This window comes from Hevea brasiliensis, chromosome 14 (genome assembly GCF_030052815.1).
Source record: "Hevea brasiliensis isolate MT/VB/25A 57/8 chromosome 14, ASM3005281v1, whole genome shotgun sequence".
Lineage (NCBI taxonomy): Eukaryota > Viridiplantae > Streptophyta > Magnoliopsida > Malpighiales > Euphorbiaceae > Hevea > Hevea brasiliensis.
Window position 1 is genome coordinate 21308455 of NC_079506.1, and position 17761 is coordinate 21326215.

A 17761-nucleotide genomic window follows, 5' to 3' on the forward strand; every position below is an offset into this window, starting at 1 on the left:
ATATATATAACCTTATAATTTTCTAACTATTTTACAATTATTTTATAACTTCGTAAATAAAAAATGTAGCTTTTTTCTTGGTATTGGGCTTGGTTTATATTATTAGTGACTTTGAAAGTTGTCTTGCAGGTCACTTGGTCATTGGCATGAAAATAGCTCTTTAGTCTTTGGTTCAAACCATGGCAGCATCACTTCTTTAAAAAAATTTTGAATAGCCAATCAACCCGTTTATAATTTGTCCGGTTTTCAGTTCTTGGTTATCCATTCAATTCAAAGCGGTCCAATCCCAATTTTTAAAAAATCAAAGTTTGAAAGTAAAATCGAATCAGACCAGGTTCTAATTTCCAATTGAATCGATATGGTCTAGATTTAATAACAATTTAAACTCAAACCGGATGGACCAATCAGACTGATCCAGTTAAGCTTTATTTGTAGGTTGTGAGTATTTTGGATCAAAATAATTTTTTTAGTCAATTTTATTCACTTCATTTTCGGATTAATAATGTTAATTCTAACGGATTGGCTTGAAGTCAGGTTGGCTGATGTTGAGTCATTTAGTTGTTTCTAATTTAGCAGATCATTTAAATTTAAATTATTTTATGTGGATTAAAATGGATTATAAGCCGAAGAACTTTGATGGAAATGAGGGATATCTTATCATTTATTTTTTCGAAATATTTTTTTAATATTGATAAATAAATAAATAAATAGAAATAATGAATAGAAAGACAAATTCACAGCTAAGAATAGCACCGGCTCAAGTTTTTATAGGTAACTGATCTGACCGAACTCTGATAGGATGAATTTGAAAAATATATAATCGGATTTAAAATGGGTTCGGGTTTAAAGAATAATACTTGTGTGATAAGTTCAGATTTTGCATGTTAGGTATCCGTTATCCAAACTCATTTATATAAATAATTAATTAAATATAATATATATATATTTTTACAATAATATTTATAAATTGTTATCTATTTTATTTTAAATAAAATAGAATTTAAATATTTTATAAAATTATTAAATTTTGAAAATATAAATTATTAAAAAATATTATATAGATTATTAATCAAAATATGTAAAATTATATAGGTTCATCTATTTTTTTTTTAAGGTAATAATACTAGAATTTGGGATAGTTTACATAGTTAAGAAAAATTTTAATCGAATTTGAGACAAGTTTGGATTTTAAAAATATTAATTGGATTCAGATTTAAATAGAGTGATTTTCGTGGATACCCCATCTGATACCATTCCTAATTACAACCAGACACTAATCTCTATTTATGTCGGAATAATTACAACTAACAAAGTGTGTTTCTATATATAGAATTGCTAATTAACGTGCGCATTGAAGGGATGGGTTTTCATACACTTTTTTCATTATAAATACCCACAAACATAACATTCAATTGGTGCTAAGAACCTCAACTTTCTCCTTTCTATTTCTATTGTAATCATGGAAATAATTGCATAGAAATAGAAAAATAGAAAATGGGGTTCATAAGCAAGTTCGTAGCACCCCTTTGTATGATGGGATTAACCCTAGCTTCCATCTCTGTAGCCCAGAATTGTCCCCAGGAATATGTAGCTGCACATAACATATATCGTTCAGAGGCAGGGGTTGGTCCACTCACCTGGAACATCACATTGGCAGACTGTGCTCAGAATTATGCTAACTCAAAAACTGAAGACTGTGAATTAGTGCATTCAAATGGTCCCTACGGTGAGAATTTAGCAGAAGGTTTCGGCGAATTAACCGGTGAAGATGCAGTGAAATTGTGGGCAGATGAGAAGCCTTACTATGACTATGCATCCAATACTTGTGTAGGTGATCAGTGCTTACATTACACTCAAGTTGTTTGGAGGAACACACATCAGGTAGGATGTGGTAGTGCTAAGTGCAAGAATGGATGGACATTCATCAGCTGCAACTATTATCCTCCTGGAAACTATATTGGTGAAAGGCCTTATTGAATTTTCTATTGGGTTTTTGTAGAGTGGACCCTTTTAAAGAGCTTAATTAGCTTTGTTTATTAATATTTAGCAATTTTAACAAAGCTAATTAAGCTGCTTACATATAGCATATGATAATATTTATATATGCTTGTAATTTGTTCAAGAGATTTTCTCTTGGTGTGTGTTAATGAAGCTACGAACTTGCATTGCCCATTTCATACTGAAGTATTAATTATTATTTATTTTTTGTGATTTAAATTTTTATATATTAACTTTTATATGATATAACATTATCATAGTATTATAAATATTATATTTAATTAATTAAATTAAATCATAATTAATTTAAGAATTATTATATTTTTATTGGATAATTTTTTTGGAAATTATGTATTATATTATTAATATATAATATTAATTTAGCTTTGATATAATAATAAAATATGATATAATAATAAATTTTAAAAACATAAATGAGTGAAAATATTAAAAATTAAAATAAGTTAATAATAAATATAAGTTAGTTTATTGAATTTAATTCGTTCAAACTGTTATTTAACTTTAAAAACAAAATAAGTTTAATTTGCTTATATCTTTTTTTTCATAATTTAAAATAATATTAACTTGAATGTTGAAGTTGCATATTCATAATAATTATAAAATGAGGTTGCATAGTGATGTTACTTTTAAAAAGGGTTAAATATTTTCACTAATTGACAATTATATTTTAGATTATATATTCCAAACATTTTTACGATTGAGAGCAATATTTATATTCAAATGAAACTGTGCTCAAATCCATGCAAGACTCAAAGATTTATGTTTTTCTATTTTCACAAGAATTCGTAATTTTAATAGAATTCTTTATTTTCTTAGATAAGTTTTATTTATGTTTTCTAGTTTACTTAGGATTTTAAAAATTATTTCTATTTAATTTAGATATTTAAATATATTTTTTATTTAGATTAAAACTCTTTAATTTATTTCTACTTAAATTAGGATTTAAAACTCCATAAATACCTATTGCATTTTTATTATATACAAGTTTTCATATTTATTCAATGGGGTTTTCTTCATCATAAAGTTAGTTTGCTTTATTTATCCTTAGACTTTAGAGTCTCGTGTTATTTTAATATCTCTTATTAGAACTTATTTATTTTTAAGGATTTAATCGTACATCGATTATTTTTCGCACTATACGCTGCGTCCTTAAACCTCAAAATCAATTAAGAGAAATTTGAAATTCGTCCACCTAGAATGGTTTCTTGAAACTTTGTATTGAATTCAAAGTTTATAAGTAACTAAAAAGAGAAAGAATTACTCAAATCTATGTTGATGTTTGGATACAATTACTCTTGATTTATTTTCGTATAATGACTTGATTACTGAATTAAATTAACATAATTCAAAATAATTTAATCTTAATCCACCCGTAAAAGAAAAATGGATTCTGATATCAAGCTAAAATAATCCTAACTCAATCTCATTTCATATATATATATATATATGTCTTGAATTCATAATGGATTAAATTACGTATGAATTTCCCTATATATAATATTAAATCATTTAGTTATTAATTGATATTTGTCAAATATTAGTTTTTCATTTCAAATCATTATTATTACTATTGAAAGATTTATTTCTTTAAATAGATAATTAGAAAAGAAAAATCCATAAATTTGTAATTCATTTCTAAGGAAAAAAAAAAAAAGCTAAAACAATTGAAATTTATAAGGAATATTGGACTAATGCTAAAGCAATTTGCCGATTTATAGGGCCAATTATATACTATTGTTTATGATATATAACAGAATATTTAAACAACAAATAGAATAACAATTGAATTATTATTTAATTACCAAAAATATTTTTGCCAATTATTTACACCTGTTCTTGACAACTAATAACATATATACTTTGCTCAATCTTCACTTTTTTCCCCTATCCAATCGATTTTGATAAGTTGTATGACGGAGGTAATTATTCATAATTAAAAGAATATGAAATGCATCAGCCTATCTAATTAAAAAATAAAAAATAAAAAAGCCAACTTTCTTTTGATCTTTTTTTCCAAATAAACATTATTTTTTAATATTTTCTCTAAATTATTTTTTTTATAAAGTATTTTAAGTCCTAAAATTTTTATGCACTTCATTAATTGATAATACAAGTAATAAAAATAACTTCTCATTGGTTTAGCTTAACTTGATTTAATGATTAAAAGCACAAAATTCATTCGACAGACTCAAGTTTGAGTCTCTCTACTTCTCCAATCTCTTACTCATATATTCAAATTCTCATAGTTTTGAAGGGTTTGAATGAAAATTTATTTTAAGGGGATTTGAATTGAGTCATTTTATAATATAAATTAATTTAAAATTATTTTTATATAATAATTTTAAATTAATTTCAAATTAAAATTGATTTAACCAAATTAAATAGATCATTTTTTTTTATCAATTGTCAATTCATCTAAATACGGTTAATACAAATTGAAACAAATTATAAATTATCTTAAATTAGACAAATCTTGATGGAATCGGCAGTCAACGGAAAAATTGACACCTCTAGGTGCGATAATCCTGTATTACAATGCTTTTACTTTCAGAATATGTTTTTTGTTTTTGTTGTAAATAAAGATGTGTACTTTCACATTGCTAACACTTCAAAGGAAAAGTGATAGTCGGCCTAGGCTTAGCCTAATGATCAAGATATCGCTCACACTGAGCAATGTCTCAAGTTAAGAGATAGAAGGAGCGAGGGAGAGAGAAGTAAATAGAAATAGAGGCATTGGAGGGAGACAATTAAAAAAAGAGAGTGGTTCTCCCGCGTCTCTCTCCTTATTTCTCATTGTGTCTATCTCTCACTTGATTCTTAAAGTGCTAACAACGCGAAAGTACATCTCCTTTTTTGCAATAAACGTTTTTATAATATAAGAGCATCTCATCTAGGACACAAACAAGAGAAGCAACAATTAATATAAGAGCTTGGAGATATATATATATATATATATATATATATATATATATATATATATATATAGAGAGAGAGAGAGAGAGAGAGAGAGAGAGAGAGAGAGAGAGAGAGAGAGAGAGAGAGAGAGAGAGAGAGAGAGAGAGAGAGAGAGCTGCATACATTATTTTATTATCAAGTATTTTGGACTATATTTGATAAGACACAAACAGACTACTCACGATTTAGAAAAACACTTAGATAACATAAAAATAATGTAATTTTTAGTCATAAGGTCGATTAATAATATCACATGGAGGGTAATAGTAGCAAGAGATAGCCCAAATCCCATTTTTGCATTGAGACCTATCACATCCGACACTGACTGTTAAATTCGAAACAACTTGAATGTAGTGCCAGCAATTTCTACCAACACACTCATTCTTATCATAGTCATAGTAACTTTTCTCATTCGCCCACAATTTCACTGCTTCAACGCCTGTGAGAGGGAAGGTGGCTTCGCCAACATTCTCACCGATTTCGAATGGGACTTGGGCCGCATTGCAGGTGCTAAACCTACGAATCGAAGTGTTCCTCGAGAAAGCTTCCAATGTATTGTTCCATTTCAAAGGCTTCACTACAACCTCTGCTCTTGCTGCATTGTGTGCATCAAGGTAATCTTGGTGAGAATTTTGAGCTTGGGAGACATGAACAAGAGTGAGGGCTAATGTAATTACTATCAAGTATATAGCTAATGATGAGTTGAGGGAATTCATTTGCTCTTTATAATGAAGCATTTGGTTTAACCCTTCTATATGGGATTTTTCTTACCTAGACCGACACGAGATGTATAATGGGACCCACTTATTAAATATATAGGTCTCGTATGTTTATATTTTAGATTTATAGTAGATCAGATATAAGTAAGAATTTCCTTACATTTTAGTTATTTTTGTCAAGTATTATTTTTCATTTCAAATCTTTATTATTACTATTGAAAGATTTATTTCTCATAAGTTTATGATTTGTTTCTGAGAAATAAAGTTAAAATATTGATATTTATAGGCAAAGTTTGGCTAATATTAAAGCGATTTTGCCTATTTATAGGGCCAATTATATACTATTATTTATGATAATTTGCTATATATTAATTACATTCATATTATATAATCTACCAATAGTTATTATCAAAATAATCTCAAACTTTATTTAATTATTCATAGTTTATAAATTAAAATTTATTGCTCCTTCGAGTTAGACAAATATCCATAAACGAATTTATTATAAATTTTTAGCAATTTTTAATATATATAGTTAATTAGATGAAGAGAAATTTATATATTTTTTGTTACAAAAATTAACTTTTTCTATGCTCGTATTTTAAAAATAATTGGAAATAACTTTTCATTATATTTTAAAAGATGAAATTATGTTTTTATTTCAAGATTCATATAGAAAATTCATCCACGAGCTGTTGAGGTGCTAATTACCATAAACATATATATATATATATATATATATATATATATATATATATATATATATATATATATATATACACACACTAGATGTATTTTGCCAATTTATTTACACTTGTTATTGACAACTAATAACATATTTAGATTCCGTTTATTTTATAAAAAATAATTTATATATAAAAAATATTTTTTATGAAAAATAAAAATATTTTTCATAAAAATAATTCTTATTGTTCAATTACAACGGCAAATTAATAGTATATGTTTATTTCATATATATATATATATATATATATATATAAAATTATCAAAATTTAGAAAATAGAAAATGGCTTCCTCCTTTGAAAAGAAAAGGTTTTTTTTCTTTAAAATAATTTAATTTTTCTTTTGGCTAACCCATTTTTAAGAATATCCCAAACTTTAAAAAATACAAAAAATATTTTTCTATGAAAAAAAGTAGAGCTTAGCTTAAACTTTTTTTTTTTTTTAAATCCTTTCCAATCGATTATGATAAGCTGTATGATGGAGATAATTATTCAGAATTAAAAGAACATGAAATGCATTAGTTTATCTAATAATAATTAAAAAAAAAAAAGTAAAACGCCATCTTTCTTTTAATCTTTTTCCAAATAAAGATTTGGGTAAATAATAATTTAATTGTTATTCTATTTTACATTATATATATATATAGAATAAAAATATTTACAAAATCTTTTTATTCTTAAAAATTTTACACATAATAACTTTCTTTGAAATAAATTATATAAATGAAAATTTGTTCATTTCTTCACTCTAAATTAGGTTCTGGGAGGCTTGTTGGTCCAAATTCTATGGAAAAAAAACTTTAATTTTCAATTAAATTTTCATACAATTATATAAATTTTTACTTAATTTATTTTTTTTTAATAAATTCTTTTTTAAGTTAAAAGATAAATATGAGAATTAATAAAAAAAATAATTGAATTAAATTTTTATAAATTTATAATTTCTAAATAAGCTGAATGAATGGATAATTTAAGGACAAAAAATAACTTTCCATTGCTGATAAGGGAGGGGCGTGTTTAGAGTGGCAAGCGGATTGCTCCAGCGTGTATATTTAGTTTAAGAACTGAGTTCTTTCATATTGTAAATTAATTTGAATTATTATATAAAATTTGTTTTAAATTAGTTTATTAATTACAAATCGATTCAACGTCTGTGTCATTTTTTTTAAATGTTCATTTAATTTTTAAATTAAAATTAAAATTAACATAATCAATTTAAATAGATTAATTTTTTTATGAATTAGACTCTTAATTTTATGAATTATTTAGTAAAATGGTTCACTTAATTTTTTTTTTCTTTTTATGACATTCATATTCCATTACTGAAAATTCATTCACTTCAAAGCAAAACATTACACAAAACGTCACAAAATTTTAATTTTTCCCATCATACATTTCAGTAAAATCAAAGCTGTTACTACCAACCAATGAATTTTAAATTCAATAATATTGAAATTGTCTTCAAATCACACTATACTCAATCCGATATTTGAACCAGTGAAAATGGAAAATTAAGAGTTTTAAATTCCACTAAGGTCAAATCAGAATCTAACCAGTATATTATACATAAAAAATTTTATATACTTTATATTGTACATAAAAATAATTTAATAATTATTTAAATTACAAGAGTGTATGAAGCCAAAAACCTTTCATTTTTCGTTTTTAATTATTTTGTATTAATATAATATAATTTAACAAAAGAAATAATTTATATTATAAATTATTGGATGTAATATATATTGTCATTGCGAAAAAAAATATATATCAAATATATTCACATGGTAACTACTACACAGAAGATGCCCGTCAAGTGTTAAGGTTTTAGTAGTGCCTTTCATGTAAATTTTTTTTGGTTAGGAGTTGATGGCCAATTTGAACTGAATACACGTTTCAAACCAGCAGACTTCCGATTTGCCAGTTACCTGGCTTGTTCTCACGGGTTTAGTCCAATTCAATCCAAATACGGTTTTAAGATTAAATCGGACCGAACTAAGCTCTGATTCCTGATTAAATTGATTTGACAGGCCAGTTCGGTCTGGTTTTCATAACCATGATAAAATTTTAATTTTAAGTTGCAATAAGAGCCAATAATATCATTAAAATAAACTAAAATAAAATAAAATAAAAACTGTTACTGATATTGCTGTTCAGTTGGTAGAATCATTTATTAAAATTATCGACCAACAGATGCTCATAAAGATATCTCAATAACAAATGGACAAAAGAGAAGCAATTCTAAAGGTTTAATAAGATCTAATCCGCATACAAGCTTGAGAGAGAGGTGAATAAAACATGACATACACGTAAGTATCAACTCACAATATGTGCTTAACGTCTCTCGGATGCCACTGATTCAGCTGAGAAGAGGTGCTTCACTCGTGAAAGAACTGAATCCTGTGCAGGATCATAAGGATGGTCCTTTGAAGGTATTTCCAGAATTGCTGGAACTGGCTTGTTATAACTATCAACCAAAAACCTTACCATATTTGCAACCTGATAATCAGAAGGAAGATAAATTTAATCAATACTTAATTTCATTATAGCAAACTGTGTTGTATGGGCAGGACGAAATATAAATTAGGAGTGTGCACAGCTCTTGATTCTCCCAAATAGAAAAGAACCAGAACAAAGAAAAAAACTGACATTACAGGAATCGAATTGTATCAGACCTAATTTATTTTATTATTTTTGTATGTCTATGACTATTTATCAATAACAAAATTGAAAACCTTACCTAACCAAATGCAAAACCGATTTTCTGCTCATATTTTCTACGATTTCTGACACATTTTATCATTTCAATATATATATAGTGCGTTTATAATAAAAGACTATATACACCCTAATACTATCTCTTATTCCTATCGTTTTTCTTAACTTGTAATTATAAATACATTAAATCAAGTAAAATAGAATTTTCTTCTACTAAGCTTTATTCATATTCTAAGCTTCTAATTAATAGATCATAATAAGATAACTAATACTTTCATGGTTGCAAGGCTTGAAAACGTGTTACATTACATAATTATACGATTTATTAAAATTAATTAAGTTAATGATTAGATCAATCTCATAATTCTCTTTTACATAAATTAAGTAAAATATTATATTATAGAATAGTTATATGATTTTATTAATATTAATTAAGTTATAAAGAATAAATTTAAAGACATTCCTTATATAAAAAAAATTAAGTAAATTATATATGAAGACAGAGCTTTAAATTATATGAAAGTGTAATGCAAATTCTATTATAATTTAATGAAAAATACAACGCCACGCATTATATATATGTTTTTTTTTTAAAAAAAATTTTAAAAGTATTTATATTTGAAAAAGAAAAAGTAAGCTCTAATTTAATTTTCTTTTAGAAAAATTTAATTTAATTTTAAAAATTAAAATAAATGAATTTAGCTTAAAACTATATAATTTTAGCTAAAACGATATATTTTTTATGTCAGGAACAGAAGACCCAAACCAAGAGCCGAGAATTGAAACTAAGAACTAAAGACTTCGGTTCGGTTCCGGATCCTAGAAGAGAAATAAGAACCGAGGTTCAGTTCAGTTCAGGGTAACTGAACAGTGCACGGCCTAAAATTATATACCATGGACTCATGTCTTAATAGGGAGAAGAGAGATTTATGATCTGATGCTACAATCGATCTAAAGATGTTGTTCATGGAACATATCTAAGTCCAAAAATCACCAAGGGGAATCAGCAGTCCATGGAAAGAAGGTATTAAACCAGCAAGGAAATACCCTACACAAATCCTGGTATAGAAGAAGATAGTTCCATAAAAATAAAGGAGAAAAACAGAGTAATTAAGCACCATTCCAGACTAAATAATAACCACCAATGATTCCAAGATAGTAACCAGAACAGTTGTTCAACTAAGCTATTCATTGAGGCACCAAACCAAAAGAGAAGTGCATATTTCATTGAATTTTTTCCCAGTAATACTAGTCATTAAACCCATCTGCTGAACATGCCCAAACAAAATAAGCATCACATACAGTTAGGAACAGGTAATTGCTTCAAATTCAAAGCATACAAAACACTCCCAACTACAGCAATTTAATCAATACAGAGTCTTCTTTAATGTTTATCAGACCTAAAGTGCATTCCTGCATCATAACAAGAAAAAAAAAAAAAAAAAAGCTTTCCAAGGACTATTGCAATAATTAATTGATTTAATTCCTAAATCATAGTTTCAAACTAAGTTCAAGGTGCAGATGAAGTATAAACCATACACTCATTACTAGTATCCTTATCATCATAAAAAGAAAGAGTTCAGAGAACAAGATTTTTGTATGATATACTTGATCTGAACTAGAGTTGACCTAAAATGTTAGATGTATGGAGCATATCAAAGTCCAATCATATATGATTTCTGACTAAATAGTTCCATAGTAGCAAAAGAGAACAGAGAAATTAAGCATGCTTCCGGACCAAACAATTAACAGATTTGTAAGATAATTCTGAGACAAACAAATGCTCAACTAAGCTATTCATTGAATCATTGCATATCCTATCATATCATGTCCTCCATATCAGTAAGTGCTGAAGGCTGCAGCTATCTTTAGAGTGCAAAAGTTCTGAACATTCCTTTACACAAGCAGCTATCAGCAGTCGAAGGTTAAAGTGAAAGTAAACACAATATATGAAAAGTTTTCAATTTCAATGGCAATGAATAGTTAGAAAACTTACATATTGACTAATCAGCACGATAGCAATATCCTCCCTTGTTGTGAAATCTTTAAATGCATCTTCAATTTGTTTCACAGTTGTTTCTACAAGACATCCAAAATTTTTGCAGGGGCACAAGACAATAAATTAGCAAATCACTTTTGAAAGAACATACATATTTAAAAAAAAAAAAGAAAAAAAATTCCATGCATTAAGTGCCAAGTGAGATGAAGATAACTTAAAATCTGAAAACCAAAATTCCAAGCTGTAGTTGCAGAATTCAAGCAATAAATTTAAATATGATCAGATCAAAATTTACTCACACGATGTTTAATCAGTCATTCCTTGAATTTGACACATAACGGATTATTGAATTTAAACTTAAGTTTGAAATTTGAAGCATAAATTTCACAGTAATGTAGTAATCTACATCTATACAAGGGATAATTCATCAATGTAATGTTATGATCCACTATAGCTTTCTTAATATAAACATTTCATTTTTGGGTTTTGGTTATTGATTTTGTTTTCTCTTTTTTTTCATGGGGTTGTAACATGCTATAAAAGTCAAATTACTTTGAGAGACAGTGGAATAAATTAGTAAAATTACAACCTAACAAATAGACCTATGACTTTCATGTCAGCTTTAGAACATCTGCCAAAAATATCAAAATTAGCATGCCTTGACTCCGAAGTATGGGATGAGCAAATAATCATATATGATGTAACTATTCACTCAAAGCCTGTGGAAGGCAGCAATGACATGTTCACCCTCAAAAAGTTAATTCCAATTTTCAAAACAAGCATCATAAGAAATAGTGAACAAGTTACACTCTTCCAAAACAAATATGAGAAGATAGTCACTTAAAACATCTTTATTTTGTTGGTTCTAGTACTTCTACATAAAAAATGGTAAAACAGCATTACAGTTAGTTTTCTATTAATCTCAAGTCAAGCCCAAGGAAGAGATACAATATATAGTAATTTGAGGACGGAATTTATGGTGTAACAGTTACATTATAACATAGAGTATGTTGGAATGGAAAATACTGAGTATGAACCACACACATGTAATACTGCAAGAATATAAGGTTTAAGAGAATACTTGAGTCTACAAGGAGGTAATTTGACTTCCGTCTCAAGTCAACGTTGCCAACTCCAGCAAGCAAAAATCCAACTACTGAGTCCTATATCAAATGAACAAATCAGATAAGTTCCAGTAGACCATATATCATGACAGATAGTACCAGAAACCATGGAAATAAAAGGGTTAAGAACAGCACACGGGTATGCATAATTGATGATTTGGCCAATCTACGTGTCACAAGATTAACAAAAGTTTTCATCTTTTATTTATTAATTTATTTATTTGGCAACTTTCACTAATAAAATTTCAAGGACAATGAAAATGCAGTTCTTCACATGAAATATGTCAATGAGCAGATAACTGTTAAAAAAAAGAATAACCATAATTTCAATGAAGAGTGAGTTTCCTATAGAACATCAACCACCTCATTTGATTTTTAGGCAGAAGTGTGAGATACGCACTTGAATTCAGCAACATAACAAAATCAAATAAATGCAAATAAACACAAAATTGGAATGTTATGATTATTTAGCTAAATTGAAAAAATCCCACTTGTCCAGATGACTAATCACTGAAACAACATGTATTGATGATTAAATTTTCTCAAATGCTCAAGTCTTTGTAATCCCAGGCCAATTTTTCACCACTATATCTTGGTTTAGTAATTTGGCAGCATATTTTTCCTACTCTAAAATTTCATCCTGGTTCAGGAGTTCTGAAATTAAATGCCATGCCAATACCTTACCCACCCTATTTTTATATCTACTTGTCCATGTGAGAATATGAATGTCATCCAATAGATTTTAAACACAATTGCACCACACTCCAGGTACGATCCAAAAACAATCTCTTCCTTTTCAGCACAGCATTGCATTTGATTTACCAAGAAATGACCATTAGCAGCTCAACTTATTATCAGTTGCCACATAATAATAGGTTTTTCAAGTTCCAGTGAAAGGCTTAAAAGAACACATACTACACGTATTAACAGTTGATAATAAAAACATTAAATGTTGATTTGCTACTAAGACAACCATTCAGGCTCTATTATTCTCACCTCATCAGCAATCATTGCAATAAGTGCAGAATTGCTAGTAGGGATTTGAACTCTGTTAGCCATTTATGATGAAGATGTAACTGCACAGGGGAAAAAAAGCTTCAAAATTTCAAGTACTTCAGCATCTCACATGAAGTCATGCCTTCTTATGATCCATTGATCACATTCAAAACAAAAGAAGACCCGACAAGCTTTCCTTCCATTGATTATCAAATTTAAATGCAAACAGTAGTCGCTATAACTTCCACTTCCCTAGAGACAAACTATCAAAATTTTACTCAAAATAAATAAATGAAATTAATGAATGTATCAAATACCTAACTTATAGTAAGATTATGCTGCGAATCTGAATCTGAATTACGAATGGAAAGAAAAAGGAAGAACACTTAAAATTTACGAAAGAAAAGAAAGCAAATCCATGCCAATCAATAGGCCCACACAAAATTATGAAAATCCAGAACCAGCTTGAAACTACCAAATCGAAATCAAAGATGAGATCAAAAGGCAAATAAGTAAAAGAAAATATTGCAGAAATCTTAATTTCGAGTGAAGCTACCTTCGATCCTTGACAAGGTAATCTGATTTCAGATCACAAAGAGAGCTGATATAAATTCCAGCTGAGGAAGGCACCGAGAGAGAGAGAGAGAGAGAGAGAGAGAGAGACAGCCCGTTGTATTTTCAATTACCTTTTTCCCATATATATATATATATATATATTAATTAAAGAGTATAATTTTCAATACAAATTTAATATAAAAAATATTAAATATAAAATATTACCCAGGCTAGTGCTTAAAGGAGTTGGGCCACCAGCTTGGAGCTTGGCCCATAAAGACCTCTTCTTATAAATGAAATTTAAAATTTGTGCTGAGGTTGTTTAAAATTGATTGAATTTTTTTTGCTTTAATTAATTGCTCGACTCATATAAATGGTAATTAAGCTTTAATTAATCTTAAACTAATTGAATTTGATTATGCAAATTCTTTTTCACAATTCAATCATATTTGAGATCAATTTCATACTAATATTCAAAAACCTGAATGAAGATCATATTGAAACAAAGAGAACAAGGATGATATCTCAACCTAATCATGAAACAAACCAAACTTTAAAAGATTTTCTAGCTAAAGTATGGGCAATTATATTAACATTTCCACTGTACCAGCAAAGAGAGGAACCCGAAAGCATGCTTAACAGGGCCCGACAATCTTTGTTCACAGTCCCAAATTTTGACCAATCCTCTTATAAGGAGTTCACAGCAATCACAACCTCAAGACAATCCATTTCAATGACCACATTTGAAGCATAGTGCAAAAGAAGCCACTTTAAAAGCTCACGCAAACCCAACACTTCACAACTATTTTAGAAGCATGAGACCTTGGAGAATATCCGAAGCACCCTGAACAAAAGCTCCTCTATCATTCCGAATGACAATGCCAAAACTGGCGATTCTGTCACTATAAAAAATAAGCAGCATCAAGGTTACATTTTAGCTTGCCCATCTGCGGAGGTTTCCAAATCGTGAGTTCTCGACTAGTGTTCCGCGAAGAATTATACACAACATCACCATTAACAACATTCGACCAATCTTGTATAACATGATAGGAAAAAGCAACCACCTCATGCAGAGAATGGAATCAACCCCGCCAGTGGAATTGATTTCTTAAAAACCACAGAGCCCACAACATAATACTCACAATAGCGCATACTTGCACCTCACTGTTACTAAGAAAATAAGCAAAAATGAACATTACTTAATTTTTAATAAATTAATACCACGCGCCTATCTATTTTTATTTATCACATTTAAATTTTTTTTATACAAAATTATCTATTGTATTTAAAAAATTGAGTAATAACTATTTTTTTAATTTTTTTCTTTATTTTTGTTAAATATAACAAATATTTATATAATTTTTTAAATGAGATAAAGAATAATTTAATCATTTATTAATACATTTTTATAAAAATAAAGTTATTTAATTATTTTATTAATTATTATATAAAATCTAAATATGATATATAAAGATGGAGGAACATAAAAGTTAATAATTGATTTTATTAAAAAAAAAAAGTTAATAATCTATTAAATGATTTTTAATTGCATGTATTCAAAAAAATCAGAGCTTATCTTGCGGGCTCATGCGTATTTTGGGCTGAAAATATCTTCAAAATCGTGTCCTTAAATTTCAAAACTTTTTATTGCTTGTGGAAACACTAACGACGTTAACTAACGGTATAAAAATTTAATAAAATAAATTTTTAATGGATAAAAAAAAGGTCAAATTGATATTTTAACTTTAATTCACTAATCAAATAAGCACATAATTTTTAATTGCAGCTAATTAAATCTTTTAAATTTTAATTTTATTTAATTATAATAAATATGTAACAACCAGAAAAAAAAAAAGATGGGACTTTAGTGTGTGACAGTGAATTTTCACTGTCACTGCCAGCTTTAAAAAAAAAAAAAAGAGGTCAAAAATTGGGAGGAGGACCCCCCAATTTCTCTTCTCTCCTCTCCTCCCCTCTCTTCTTCTTCTTTCCTTCTCCGGTGTCCAGCTGGCGACCTCCCAAGCGGCTCCCCACCCGGCCGGCGATCCTCCAGCAACGATCAGAACCACCAGAAACGATGGCAAGAAAGGGAGAAGAGAGAGAAAAAGCGCGCACAGTGGGCAGCAGCTTTCCGACGCAATTCCAGCTTCATCCGACGTCCGATCGAGGCGATTCAGGTGGCGTTGGAAAGCTTGTTCCGAGAGCTTTCTTTTGATACCAATTTTGCAACAAATGGAGATCGGATGAGTGAGATATGGAGGAGAGAAATTTCGAATTTTTCAAGTTTTTTCGTCAGATCTAGGACGATCCGACCATTGGATCGACGATCCGAGACCACATATGGACTGAGGAAGAGGGGAGGAACATGATGGTATGATCAGATCCGGCAAATGTCGCCGGCGGCCGGCCACTGTGCGCGGTGGTTCCGGCGATGGCTCCGATGGACTTTGGAGATGATTCAACTTCCAGAGGCTTTCTCATAAATTTTTGAAATTTTTGAGACACAGATAAACTTCGGATAAGACTATTTTCATTATTTCTCTGTCTGTGAAGCATAAATACAGTGTTTCTTAAACAAGAAAAATTGGAGAAAAATTCTAAGAAAAATATATGATGAAAGTAAAATTATTTGGAGATATTCTATGGTGTTTGTTGAATTTTTGAGTGATTATAGAATATTTTTGAAAAATATAGATGGATTTTAGTTAGATTTTTAGCATATGGGCATATAAGATTATTTAAATTTTATATGATTAGTTGAAGCTTGAGGATGGAGGTTTAAATATATGAATATTGAATTGGGTTGAATTAAGAATATGTTAGCTGTTGGAAACTTATGAAATTGAGTAATATTCTTGAATAAAATATTCATGGGTGATTAGAAAATTACAATTCATTTTGCAATAGCCTTATAATATTATTAAGGACCGCGGCGCAAAATTTTAGAATTTTTAGAGCTTGTTTGAGTGGATTTTTACAAAATGTCAATTATAGGGACTAAAACGTAATTTTTAAGGTTTTGAGTATTGCTTGGTTTGGAAGGCCCAGGAGGGGCCATATAATGATAATAAGATATGAGTTGAATTTAGAAGTGTTATTTAAGCTTTTTTGCAGGTTGGGTAGGTCCCAGGTATAGGGAAAACTTTGTCGGATTTCCGGCATGAATTAGGTTGTCTATTGCCTCTTTAGAGTTTTATCTTAACTTAGTACTAATAAATTTATAATTTAATTATTAGGTGATCGAGGTCAGCTATTTTTCTGCATCCAGCAGTCACAATAGTCATCGGTGTACTGTGAGTAAAATATTAATTTTAATTGTAATTTTGATATTATTATATGTTCAAGCATGCCCATGCATCACTTATATGCATATATCTATGTAGTTAAACTCTAGGCACGTTTTATGTTGCATTCATAATTGTTAAAGTGCCATGAATATTGTTGTAGTAATTTGGAGCAGTGTGCGTGCGTTGGCGTGCGTGTGATGTGGTGTTGGCTATGGATAGGACGGGTAGACACGGCTTGAGATCTTCGCTGGGACCCGGTCCTTCGGGGTAGACACGGCTTGAGTTCTTCGCTGGGACCCCGATTTGGTTTATTAAGCGAAAGTCCGGCTTGAGTTCTTCGCTGGCACAGGTTGGATTAAGAGGGCTGTATAGGGGATCAGCTCCCATATATGTATTGTTTGACATTATCGGGTGTGTGAGTGCTCCAAATTGCCTTTTTAATGTGATTTATATGAAATTTGTGACAATGTTGCATTTCACTCTACAGGGTGCATTAGCTTTAGATAGTTATAGAGATTATGATTAAAATTGATATTTTACTCTCTGAGTCAAACGTTCACTCCTATTCACCATATTTTTCCAGGCCACAGGAAGAGACATTTTTCAGAATAACCTGTCCCTTTCCTCTCAGGTTATGAAAAGATTACTT

At 28.9% G+C, this 17761-nt stretch overlaps 3 protein-coding genes across 4 annotated transcripts; 1 reads left to right on the top strand and 2 right to left on the bottom strand.

Annotated features, from left to right (window-relative positions):
- The first annotated feature begins 1434 nt into the window (after positions 1-1434).
- On the top strand, positions 1435-2166 carry LOC110652565 (pathogenesis-related leaf protein 6-like). The gene has a single exon (XM_021808174.2). It carries the CDS (start codon positions 1495-1497, stop codon positions 1975-1977), a length of 483 nt encoding a protein of 160 aa, XP_021663866.2. The 5' UTR covers positions 1435-1494; the 3' UTR covers positions 1978-2166.
- A 2659-nt stretch (positions 2167-4825) lies between these two features.
- Positions 4826-5690, bottom strand: LOC110647136 (pathogenesis-related protein 1A-like). Its single transcript, XM_058134428.1, has 2 exons — positions 5301-5690; positions 4826-4909 (listed from the first exon to the last, which is right to left on the bottom strand). Exons 1-2 carry the CDS (start codon positions 5688-5690, stop codon positions 4826-4828), a joined length of 474 nt encoding a protein of 157 aa, XP_057990411.1.
- A 2861-nt stretch (positions 5691-8551) lies between these two features.
- On the bottom strand, positions 8552-13957 carry LOC110647142 (V-type proton ATPase subunit F). Of its 2 annotated transcripts, none has more exons than XM_021800841.2 (5): positions 13827-13957; positions 13271-13350; positions 12232-12313; positions 11148-11230; positions 8552-8932 (listed from the first exon to the last, which is right to left on the bottom strand). In XM_021800841.2, exons 2-5 carry the CDS (start codon positions 13331-13333, stop codon positions 8768-8770), a joined length of 393 nt encoding a protein of 130 aa, XP_021656533.1. In that variant the 5' UTR covers positions 13334-13350; positions 13827-13957; the 3' UTR covers positions 8552-8767. The 2 variants fall into 2 exon arrangements, with proteins under 2 accessions (XP_021656533.1, XP_021656532.1); XM_021800840.2 differs by having other exon boundaries at positions 13271-13369; positions 13827-13934.
- Between the last annotated feature and the right edge of the window lie 3804 nt (positions 13958-17761).